General features: G+C 43.1%; 1 protein-coding gene across 2 annotated transcripts in view; it reads right to left on the bottom strand.

Annotated features, from left to right (window-relative positions):
• The window catches only part of NRDE2 (NRDE-2, necessary for RNA interference, domain containing), a 37,203-nt gene extending 30,068 nt beyond the window's left edge, over window positions 1–7,135 (bottom strand). Inside the window, exons 1-3 of one of the 2 annotated variants that reach the window (XM_053666007.1) lie at window positions 6,905–7,135; window positions 2,031–2,139; window positions 363–602 (exon numbers count right to left, since the gene is read on the bottom strand). In XM_053666007.1, coding sequence (XP_053521982.1) covers window positions 363–602; window positions 2,031–2,139; window positions 6,905–6,968 — 413 coding nt within the window. In that variant the 5' untranslated portion in view covers window positions 6,969–7,135. The remainder of the gene's footprint in view (window positions 1–362; window positions 603–2,030; window positions 2,140–6,904) is intronic. The other variant, XM_037130219.2, reaches the window with a different exon arrangement.
• Between the last annotated feature and the right edge of the window lie 5,287 nt (window positions 7,136–12,422).

Below are 12,422 nucleotides of genomic sequence, written 5' to 3'. Positions count from 1 at the left end.
GTGTGGAGGCCAAGGGCCGCTCCCAGTGAACTAGCCCCTACACACAATGGGCAGCACATTTGCCATCTTTCAAAATTCCCAAAGACTTTTTGTATAAATCACATTTCAACACGCTCATTGCTGTATCCAGTTAACATTTCTTGAGCAAAATCATGGCTCTAATTTGTTGAAGTTCTCTCCCTTTTTTTTTAAGGCTGACCAAATGTGAGCTCTATTTCTTCCCAGCTTTACTGAGATATTTACTGACTCCGTTTTGACTGAGTTAAACAATCGCACGAGTATGTAACTTGGGGCAGAAGTGAGGGAGGAGAACCGAAGACTCACAGCAGAACATCACAGGTGCCAGAGAGCGGAGAACGTACCTCGGCTTCCCCGATTCTCTCTTGCCGTCTCTGCTGCCTCTGGAAGACCCGTCCCGGTCAGAGCCAGCGTCCGACGCAGACTCAGACGCGCTGCCGCCCGGCTGCCCACGGCGTCTCCTGGTTTTCTTGTGGTGCTGATGCTTCCTTTTCTTCTTCTTCTCTCTCTTCTTCTTTCTGCCGGTTTGTCTGAGCTTTCTGTTCGCGTCACTGTCATCTGAAGGGTCTGATTTCACGGGACTCCTGGGTGAAAAAATCACATTAGGGTTTGCACAAGAGAATTAGGGAAAATATGTAAATAAGTAATCAAACAAATACACGAGAATATACAAGGAAATTCTAAAAATGCTCACGCGGACTTTAGCTTCTAAACCTATACTTTCATATACGTACATTTTTAAATCAAAGTCATCTACAGTTATTTTATCAACTATAGTCTTTCTAAAACAACATTATAAAAGATTTATTTTCAGTCCTACATATTATACCAGCATGTTCTTAATGCAAAAAAAAACAAAAAAAAGCTTTAATTCCACTCCCTGTTTTTAACGGTTATATGAGCTCATCATCATTACTGAAGGGCCCACAAACCACTCCCTCTCATGCATTAACTGCTCCCAATTTCCGAAAACTGCTTCCGCCTGCAGAGTCCCTGGCTTCCGGGGTTCGTCATGTTAACAGACCATCTGGTCTCTAGCGGCCAGAGAGCCCATTTCTCAATTCAGTGATCTGCAACAAAGCTGGTAGAAATGTGCACCACTGCGCGTTGCCCCAAGTTTTCATGAGATTTTAGCGTGTGTCCCATCAGGGTCCTGGACGAGCTGCCCCGAGATGTGCCTCAGGGGTACGCAGATTAGTTTGAGCTAAAGGCAATTTTAGCTTCTGGCTCAAGAGAAAGTTCTCCCTTTTCCCTAAACTACCTAGAAGAATTTGAATTAGGGGCCACGCCCATGAGAGATGATCAGAGGTAACTTCTTTTGACACAATTATAGGGCACGGCAAACTTGTGTTTATGAATTGTTTGCCCCTCTGGGCATCTGCAATGGCCTTCTGAAGCCCCCGAGGGGCCTTACCTCACCCCGCACTCGGGACATCCTCCACACCTCAATCCCCCCTCCTGCCTCTGAACCGCTCACACACCCGGGGTCTCTGGATCCGTCCCATACGTGGGGTTCCCATGCACATAATACTAAATTTGACTTTCTCTTGTCGACCTGCCTCCTACTGGTTTATTATCTGGCCAGCCAGAAAGAACCAGAGGAGGGAAGGGGGAATTTCTCCCTTCCCCACATTACATTACACAAGCTCCTCCTATTTTTACCGATGCGGTGGAACTATCTGAATTCCATGTTTGTCAATATTCTAAAGGTTACTAATGAGCCCAGTAAAGTTACTTGAGAACCACAACAACTCCATTTCCCTGACGGCCTCATTACCGGCAGTAACTGTGTCACGCAGCTGCCACTGCAATGCAACGGGGAGAAAAGACGAATCTGTAAGGGTGAGGTAAGGGAAAAGAGGCAAAGGCCACCTCATTAACAGTTTATGAGCTCTTCTGTCCCGGGATTTTCTGAGGAGCACCACTCGAGCTGAGCCACGGAATGGTGCATGACAAAGACTGAAGTCAAAAATACTACCTCTACCAAATACTCCCTCTACCAAAAATACTACCTCGTCAGCGGTGACCCGTCAGAAAGGAGCACTGTGGCCTCTTCGGTTTGTTGGCTCGGAGTTGTTACGGTCCCAACACAAAAGCTTGGGTTGCTCAGCCAATCTAATTCTGCACATGCAAAAAGAGAAAAGATCAATGAAATAAGCTCAGTACGGCTTCTGAAGCAGGAAATCCATCTTACCGGCTGGCATCCTAACTCACAGCCAATGTCAGCCAAGCGTTCATGACAGCCCACGGGGGTTCCCGCGGGAACCCAAAGGGAATCCATGAAACTTTTATTTCACAGGGCTCGGGGCTTTCACACACTCCAAAACACTTAAGACCGAAACCCTCTGTGGTATCAGGCTGGGGCTTCAGCAAAAGCCACGTAACAAATGTGGCCTAAAAGGCAACGATGCTCCGGGCAGCCCCTCCACACTCTAACAAGCATGAGAGCTTCGAAGCACTAGGTTTTAATGACCTCAAATTTGATGTAGGCCATTCCGAAAAGTTAAAAATCAAACCATGCATAATAGCCTACCATGCTTAAAATTATTACAGAAGATTATGATACTTTTCTTTAAAAACAATATTCCCATATTCTATCTTAGTTAGGTATTAACATAAACCACTCCTTAGAATAACCAGTACTCCTCTTTGAAAAAAACACAAGGTGTCAACTTTTCTAACTAATGCTAAAATTATACAAGATGTTAACAATGACATCTATAGGTGCTGAGATTAAATGTCTGATTTTTTTTGCTGTTAGAAATTAATTTCTAACTATTCTACAATGAACTATTTCTAAATAACTTATTTTTTTACTTTTAAGGGTCTTAGCTATGAAGGAGAGGAAAGGAGCATGGGACCGTGGCAGCAGGGGTTAATTCACCGTTTTGTTTTAGGATGAGTGCCCAGAGCACATTCCTATGCTGAGGAGAAAGAACCCATGAAATGGTCGCAGTTGGAAGAAAAGGGCCCCGGATGGTGTGGCTCAGTGGACTGACTGACAGCCTGAAAGGTGGCCAGTTCGATTCCCAGTTAGGACATGTGCCTGGGTTGCAGGCCAGGTCCCCAGTTGGGGCACATGAGAGGCAACCGATCAATGTTTCTCTTTCTCTTTCTCCCTCCCTTCTCCTCTCTCTAAAAGTAAATAAATAAAATCTTAGAGAGACAGAGAAGGGTAATTAGATTTTTTAACACTTCTACTGGGACATAATTTATATACTATGCATAAGGTTCAACCATATAAAGGGTATAATTCACAAGTTTTTAGAGTACTTAGACTATGGCACAATACCACCATAAAATAATTTTAGCACATTCTCATTATCTCCAAAACCCCCATACCTATTAGCAGACTCTCTCCATCACCCACCCCCTACTCTCCGACCCCAATTCCCAGCCCTAGGCAACCACTAGTATTTTTTCTCTACGGATGTGGCTATTTGGGGCATTTAATTTAAACAAGATCATACAATATATGGTCTTCTGTAACTGGCTTTTTTTCACTTGATGTTTTCAGCGTTCATCCATGATTTAGCAGGTATCACTACTTTATTCCTTTTTATTGCTGAATAATATTTCATGGATTATACCACATTTTATCCATTCGTCAGTTGGTGGATACTTCGGTAGTTTCCACTGTGAAACTATTATGAATAACACTGCTGTGAACATTCATGTGCTCGTTTTTATGAACATATGTCTTCATTTCTCTTGGGTAAGTATCGAGGAGCAGAATTGCTGGGTAACAGTAGCATTCTGGCAGTTCTGCCCGCCTGTTTTGCAACCTGGCTGTACCATTTTACACTTAACTAACAATGTATGAGGACTCCAACCTTCCACATCCTTGCCAACATGTTGGTGTCTTTTATATTATAGTCATTCGATGTCTTTTCTCAGTGTAGTTTTGACTTTCATTTCCCTGGAGACTACAGATGTTGAGCCACTTTTCCCGTGTTTATTGGCCATTCATACTAGAGGAGAAACAGCTATTCAAATCTTTTGTCTATTTCTTAATTGGATTGTCTTTTAATCACTGAGCTGTAAGAGTTCTTTATATATTCTATATACTAGTCGCTGACGACAGGTACTTGATTTTACTTACTGCTTCAACCCTACAGTGGAATCAATGTCTGGCATACAGTAGTAGGAATTTAAAAAGCACAGGAAAAGGGAAAAGAGAGGGATCCTAATTTACAAAGTGCCTACAATAGGCCAAGGCCCAGGTTAACACTCTACATCCTTTATCTTTTAATCCCCGAGGCAACCCTGTACTGGAGGTGTCCTGATCTCTCCTGTACAGAAGAGGAAACAGGCTCTCAGGGAGTAAGTAATATGTTGGGTCATACTCAGTAAGGGCTAAACAACTCTTCACACCATCTTTCTTCTACTGTCTCTTTTTTCCTTCTGAGATTGGTTCCCTTCCCTTGGGCTTAACTCTTGGCAAGAGGCCTATGAAAACAGTTCCTGTTGCTCTCTGAGATCACAGTTATTTCCACAATAACTGGATTCTAGAATGAACACAGGAAAAGTGGAGAAGATGAAACAATATGGAAGGAGAGATGCTCTCAAATAATTCCAGTACCTTTTTACACAAAGATTCCAGATGGTGATGACAGCTGGGAGGAAAGATAAAGTAATACAAATGTCAAAAAAGAAAAACAACAGCAAAGTGCGTGTGACTTCCCAAAGTCTTTCAGAAGGTACAAGAAAGGGTTTTAAGGATGCAATTAAGGCTTTGCCATAAGGGAGCTCGGGGGTGGGGTGTTGGGGGTGGGAGAGTAGTTTATAAAAAACTAAAACGGATGGATCTTAACATCACCAAGGGAGAGAAAACTAGACAGTAGACCCTCCTGATATGATTCAACATCAAGTGCAGAGCACTCCCAATGAGGTGTTTTCAACTAAAAAAAAAATTATGCCTGAATCTTATTAACTCTCTAGATCTAATTACTAGTTTACAGGAAATACTGGGATAGAGAAGCATATTAAATGACACCATGAGGATTTGGTAGGAAGTGTGTGTAGAACAAATGACCCAGTTTCCACAACAAATAAATCACAGGGGTAAATGGAGGGGAGGAAGAGACTTTTATATTTAAAAGAGACCCAAGAGACATGTCCACGAAATACAATGTTGGATCTTTTTGGATCCTGACTTGGACAAACCAACTGTGAAAGGCCATTCTTGAGACAAGTTGGGAAATCTGAACATCGACAATTAAATGACATTAAAGAATTATAGTTAATTTCATTATCAGTAATAATGTTGCATTTAAATTTTTTTTAATACAGTACTTTACAAACAGCACTTTTCCAAACTTTACCCTGATGCCGGGTACCCAGATGTCCAATAAATACTGGTTACAATAAATGACAAGAGCAACACTCTCTTATAAACTTTCCACTTCATCCTCCCAAAACAGAAGGATAAACCCTTGGCCTGGTATTCAAGCCACTAGCCTCCCTAACCACCAGTCCCAAGGCCTCTTTATGCCTCTTGATGTCCAGACACACTGGAGCATCTGCAGTTCTCTACACTGGTCTCCTTCCCTTCCTGCATGCCTTTGCAGGCCCTGGAATGCCCTTCCACTATCTTTCTATCCAGCTCCTACCTTGTTGAAGACCCATCCCTAAAGTTAGTTCCTATAAACAGTCTTCCAGGGGTGTGCCGTACGCAGCCCGGGATAGGTATGAATGTGACCCAACACAAAACCGTGAATTTACTTAAAATGTGAGATTTTTTTTTTTAGTACATGTCGCAATGTATTTAATGTGGGGCCTAAGACAACTTTTCCTCTTCCAGTGTGGCCCAGAGACACCAAAAGGTGGGCCACCCCTGCCTTCTATGAACCTCCCATCGAAGCCATTATTCCTGTAGTTCACCTATAACATCTCTAACGTCCTACCTTGTCCTGTTATTTCTGTGTTAAGTACCTACCACTGGTCTGTACATTCAGCAAGTATTTATCAAATACCTGTATTCTGGGCCCCTGCAAGGGGCTAAGCATGCTACAGAGTCTAGACACTGTCCTTGACCACATGGAGGGTACAGTTACTAAAGAATGACCAAAATTCACACTGTATAAGAAATTGATTACAATTATGATAACTGCTACGAAAAAATAGGTGTAGAAGCTAAATGGAAGGACGTAAGAGAGGTCTCTGACACAATTGGGCTCTGCCACATAAGTGGATGACTTAGAATCACCTTCAGGTGCAATTCACTACAGGCATACCGCCTTTGATTGAGCTTTGCTTTATTGTGCTTCACAGATATTGAGTTGTTTACAAATGCAAGACCCTCCAACAGCAACAAGGTTACAGTCCCCTAACCGCGGTGGTCTGGAACCAAACCCTCAACATCTACGAGGTATGACTGTCCGCGCCTCAACATTTAATATGAACCCGGGGACTTTGAAGGCTTAAATAAAATATGTGATGCCATCACCTGACACACGGTAGGGTCTCAATAAATAAATGTTAGTTCTTATTCCCAGCAGCTGTGCCTCTGTGGAGAGGAAACCGAGCAGGCTTTGGGTCCTTAATCCCCATAGCTCTAGGCCTGCCTACAGATTTAAACCCAATAAACATTCAGAAATAACTAAAACAGGAAAGAGAGCATTAAGAACACCCAGCATTTGCGCCAGGAGTCTACTTGAGGTGAAGTAACTGAAGCTTATAGAAAAACGGTTTGGGGGATCTCCTAGGTCTTCGTCCTTCCGTAATTCTTCAACTCTAGTCCCAAAAAAGCCGGGGCGCGGACGAGAGCCCTTCCCAGAAGGCTTTGCACCGCCGCGGAGAACTCTGGGATACAAGTGGATAAACATCCAAAGCCAGGGCCGATACCTGGGGCCAAGCGCCTTCTTCGTCCCTTTTGTGTGCTTACCTTTCCTGGAGCTCCCGCTATCGAGAGCCTCGCTAACACCCGCAAAGGCCGGGAACAGCGCCATGATCACAGGCCGCACCACTCTGCCCCTCTACAAAAAACGGCGCCGGCGAACGCACGGCAGTAGTGCGACCTTCGTGGTCGCGATGCGCTCTGGGAAATGTGGTTTTCCGGGTTCTCAAACCGTCAAGCCTTGGACCCGCGGGGTAGGGTGGGGTGGGGCAGGGAAGGGTAGGGAGGAGAGGGGAGGGGCAGGGCCCGGGCCTCGGGAGGACCACTTCCCAGGCATTGATACCTGAGGGCTTCTGAGAAGACCGGGAAAGAAGTAATTAATTGTTCAGAGCCGGAAGTGTTACGAAGCGGGGATTTCCAATTCCACAGCTGAACTCATACCATCACTTACTAACTGGGTTAACTTAATCAAATTCTCTAAGCTCTAGTTTCCTCGTCTACAAAATAGTTGTAAGATTGAATGAGCTTATAGTTTAGTTAGCATTATGCCTGGCCCGTGGAAAGCACTTAATAAAAGTGAGTTGTGATTGCCATGTAAGATATCGAAATTTAAAATATTTAAAATTTTAAATATTTAAATTTAAAATATTTACCATTTTAAATATAGGAACAACAAAAAAAGATTGCAAGTTCCAATGAAGTCTTTGGTGGTTAGAAAATATGTTTATTGGCCTATGAAGGATTCTTCTAAAAAATAAAAATAAATAAAAATCAAGCCTGCTAGAAATGTAGGGGATAAAAAAACAATTCAAAGACTTCGTACAACCTAGAAGCAATCAGCCAAATCCAGAATATGAGAAATTACAAAAAGCAACCCAGTTTCTTCAACAAATCAATGGCATAATGGGGTGGAAGATTGCAAGGCATCTTGCAAAGAATTTGCAAGAATTTGAAAAGCATCTGGAGGCCAAATGCAATATAGTATATGACCTCATTATGATTCTGATTGGACACGTTGTAAAAAGGCCTTTTTGAGACAGATGGAAAAATAAGAGGTGAGCAGAGTATTCAGTGACATCAAGTAATTCTTAATTCTGTTAGATGAGCTAATGGCAATAAAGTTACTTTTTAAAGTTCTTATATATTAGAAATGCATACATAGTATTTGCAGGCGGAAATAAATAAATTAAAAACTATTTTTTGAATCCCTGGGAGTTCAAAGATCTTTAGAGTTAGATAGAGATTTCTTAGAATAAACTAAAAATGGTTTCAGATTACGATTTGGCTTTGTATGTGGCTTGACTAAAGAAAGAGAATGAACCACTCAACCACGTTTAAGTATTTCTGTTCTTTGTAGCCGAGATTACTCGTCTAAATCGGTAGATTTCTCTTCTGGCGCCTACTTGCTTTAGTCTGCATCTCTCACAGATCCTGATCGCCTCTGAGCACTGACAAGAGTGAGTGTTTTCTCTGAAACTGGAGGAAGAAAAGCTATGTGAAGGAAAAGGGGGAAAGGGAAAATTGTGCAGTAGAGATGTATGAAAATGGGCTTTGTTTTAATAGCCGAGGAGTTGGGCGAGAAATGATGTACGGTCTTGATCTCAGTAGACTAAGTAGCCGGACTGGCCAGGAAGAATGAAAAAGAGGTAAGCACGAGTAAGGGCTGAAAACTGAAGAAAAAAGGGCCCTTAAGCAATGTCATAGAATGAAAGGATTGCCAAGACGCAGTTAGACACGAGGTAAGTTAGGTGCTCAGTGCTTGTTTTTGGCAAAATAGCACTTACATGATTCCCATTTACTTCTGCAGAAGGATATTATAGAAAAAAAGAAAGGTAGTGAACACCTTTTGCTTGATTAGCACCCTGCTTTCTGAATTTACAAGGTGGTCATGTGAGTACAGTGTGGCCTCCCTGTCTCGGCCCCATCTGGTTGGTTGGTTGGTCAAGGTAAGTATGTGTGACTCAACGTGCCCATGTTTCCAGGTGGTAGGTGCTCGGCCCAGCTCTGACCCAAACCAAACCAAGAGATCTTCTCTTCTAGGGATTTTGGAACTATGACTGAAAAAGAGAAGCTTGTATGTCTTTGCGTGTCTGGGCTGCAAGACCTAATAGCCCAGGAGCTGGTGGAGGAGCCGCGGAAGCCTGTCTGTGGAAGGAGAAGGATGGAAGCAGATGTCAGCTGGAGAAGAGGGTCCCAGAGATTTTGGAACTCTCATTTTATTTGTCCCTGGAGCCTCATTCCCATGTTTGGATCTTGGGAACCAGCCCAATGTCCTTAGGGTGCATTCCACATTTCAGTTTAACAGATTCAAGTTGACTTTTTGTCCTTTACAACCAGGGGACCCAAGTAATACAGAATGATAAAGTGAATGAACTGGTAAATGACACCATTTCCACACTCAAGGTCATAATCCCAGAGTCTGGAGGTATCCCAGGTAGTTTCAGTGATGAGTGAGACTTCTAAACTGGGCTACCCAGAACATGTAAAAGCAAACTCCTTTCATCTTAAGAAGGAAAGAATCCTCACTAACTCAGGCCAACAGGAGAAACTGGTCTATCAACACACTCAGTCTCAAGGAATTCACTGGTAATTCCTCTGAAGTAATAGAAAGAAAATGTGCCTTTGGAAACCAGAGATACCAGCAAGAAAATAAAAGAACCCTAACCACTTCATTGGTATGATCTGCATTCCCCTGTCCCCAAGTTTTCTTTTCTTTTCTTTTCTTTTTTTTTAAGTTGGGTAATGAGAGTAGGAACAGCTCAGGTTGGAAATACCTTCATACACGGACACAGCCCCCAGCATTAGTTCTTAAATCACAGCTAAACTAGCCAATTTGTATGCCTAATCCCAATTCATATATTCAAGAATCGGCCTGAAATATGTAAAGATCTGAGAAATTGCATAGAAATTAATGTCAGCAACAATAGTTAATGGTGTTACCACTTCGAATCTTTAAACTCTTCAGGAGGAGCCTCACTTAGGTTCATGTGGTCAGCTGAGGGGCATCTTTAAGAGCCTTGGATAAAAGTAATTTTAACCAGAGTTTTAAAAGGTTAAGTGAATTTTCTTAAGCTTACTCTTAACACTTCTTCCCCAAGCTCTGAAAGTATTCTCGTCTTTGTTGTGATTAGCGCTCTCCCAGAAAGGGATAGTTGTTCCCTGTTCTGTTGCCAATGAAAGAGACCGATGAAACAGCATAAATCTTTTATATTTTTATAATTTTTTATTAAGCAGATAATTAAATCCCTGCCATCCACGGTGCCTTTCTCTGACTAGGAAAGTGACATTTTAAGAACTGATTTGATCTCAGTCTCCATGTAAAAACTCATTTATCTGGTTGACTTTCATCTTTCTGGCAAGTCTCCTGGCTGTGGTCACACGTCTCGTAAGTGTGGGGCAGGAGTGGCTGGTTTATTTTCTCCCCCTTCATTCCCATCTGCACGGCCCTTTTCACTGCCTCCTCTCATAGCCAAAAAAAGCAAAAGTGTGATTTTTTTTCACCTGTAAATTTCCACTTGCAGGTGCAAGTATCTAAGATAAATTGACTTCACCTGTGCCTGCCTATTTACGAACACAGGACCTATCCTCCCCTTCCATTTTAAGCACGCCATACATGCTCAATACAGAAAAAGTTCTCAAAACAGGAAAGTATAAAAAGATGGGCAATAATCACCCAATTCCCATTACACATAGACAAACACTATTTTGAGTGTCTCCATACAGACCTTTTCTTTCTTTTATGCTTTTCAGGTGTCTTAGTTTATGAGTTCATTTTCTCATCATAGTTATGATTCTTCCTCATATAATACATAAGCATCTCTCGGTTTTAAACAAATCTCATAAACATATATGGGGTGTATAATACTTCATGTAACGAATGGGATCATGATATTCTTAACTATGCTTTATTTCTTAGGTACTTAGCAAACCTTCCTTGTGCCATCTCATCGGTGTTATCCATAAGTTCTCCAAATACAAATGGCCAGACGGGACCGCCAGCCACAAGGTTTTCAATGGCCGTTTCATCATCCACCAGTAGCCAGGAGGTTTATAATGATGAGCTGCCACTCTGCTAGAGCACGAGGTGCTGAAAAGGGCAGCCAAGGAGGGGAAAGGGACACTTTCTAAAAAGACAAGTGTAACTTCAGGTAATAAAGACGAAGCTCCACAAAACGCCTATTCAGTAAAGTAAGTCACTCCACTATGTGCCAACAGCACACACAGACAAACCCAACAAACAACTGAGACCCGAAGACGTAAGTGCAAAGATAATCTATAAATGAACAGAGAGTGCTGCCAGCCCTGGGGAGGTGGGTGTCCAGTGCCCAGGAGGGCGCCTCGGAGGTGGAGCTGCCCGCCTGTCTTGACAAATGAGGAGGAATTCACTGGACATGCCAAGAAGAAAACAAGTGGAGGCAGAGGAAAGAGCTCGTGCAGGGTGGCAAGGTGTGTTCAAGGACTCTCAGCGGGGGCAGGGAGGAGGAGGAGGCTGGGTGAGCCTGGGAAGACTGGCTGGGGTGGGACCTGAAGGCCCCCGATGCCATGCACTGTACCATGAGGAACATGTCTGCTCTTTGTCCCTGGTTCTTTTTCAGAGGTAAACACTAAATCCGTGGAATTTCCTGAGTGATTCTTTGTTATTCATGGTGGGTCCCTGACCACACCTGAGTTTATACTGACCATAAGACTCAGGATGTGAGCTGCACAAGGACCATGTGATTGGAAGATTAGAAGGCAGGGGCTTTGAGCCAGCTGACCTCCAGGGTTGCAGGGGAGAGGAGTGGAAATTGAGTTCAATCACACCTGCATAATGAAACTTTGATAAAACTCGAGACACCAAGGCTCCAGCGAGCTTCCTGGTTGGTGACTGTATCAACGTGGGGGAGGGTGGTGCATCCCGATTCCACGAGGAAAGTGCACTGAAGCTCCACATTCAGGATGCTCCCAGACCTCGCCTTTTGAGTCGCTTCATCTGTCTGGTACTGCTTTGTATCCTTTGTGATCAAACTATAATTGTCAAGCAGGCCACTTTCCTGAGAGTTCATACCTTAGCTGGTTGAGGGAACCCTTGAATTTGTAGCCAGTTGGTCAGAAGTGTGGGTAGTCCCAGGACCCCTGAACTTGTGGCTAGCATCTGAAGTGAGAGCAGTCTTATTAAGAACGGTGCCCTTGACCTTTAAGTCTGTGCTAACTCCAGATGATTTGGTTGGGAATCATATGGCAGTTATTGCGCTATTCTAAGGAGTTCAGGTCTTATTTTGAAGGGTTTTTTAAGTATGGAAGTATCAACTGTCTGTGAATTAGAAAAATCACTCTTTATGGCAGCTTAAACAAAAAGAACATGAAGAAGGATGTGCTATGGGTGGCTGAAAATCAGGCGGGAGCAATAAACTGGGTCAACGCACAGCAACAAGGAGTGAGGATGAAGTGCCAAAAATCTCTGAAATAAGTACGTGAAGTGTCAGATCAAAGAGCAACATCCCAGGGCTTGGCTCTGCCAGGGTGTGTCCGGCCTGTGGCGGGACAAAGACAGCAGTTTATTGGAAACATCACTTTTAATTATGTG

Source organism: Artibeus jamaicensis, unplaced genomic scaffold (genome assembly GCF_021234435.1).
Source record: "Artibeus jamaicensis isolate MK-2021 breed Jamaican fruit bat unplaced genomic scaffold, CSHL_Jam_final contig_444, whole genome shotgun sequence".
In the NCBI taxonomy this organism is placed as follows: domain Eukaryota; kingdom Metazoa; phylum Chordata; class Mammalia; order Chiroptera; family Phyllostomidae; genus Artibeus; species Artibeus jamaicensis.
Note: the sequence above shows the minus strand (reverse complement) of the source record. Positions and strands in the feature narration are given on the sequence as shown.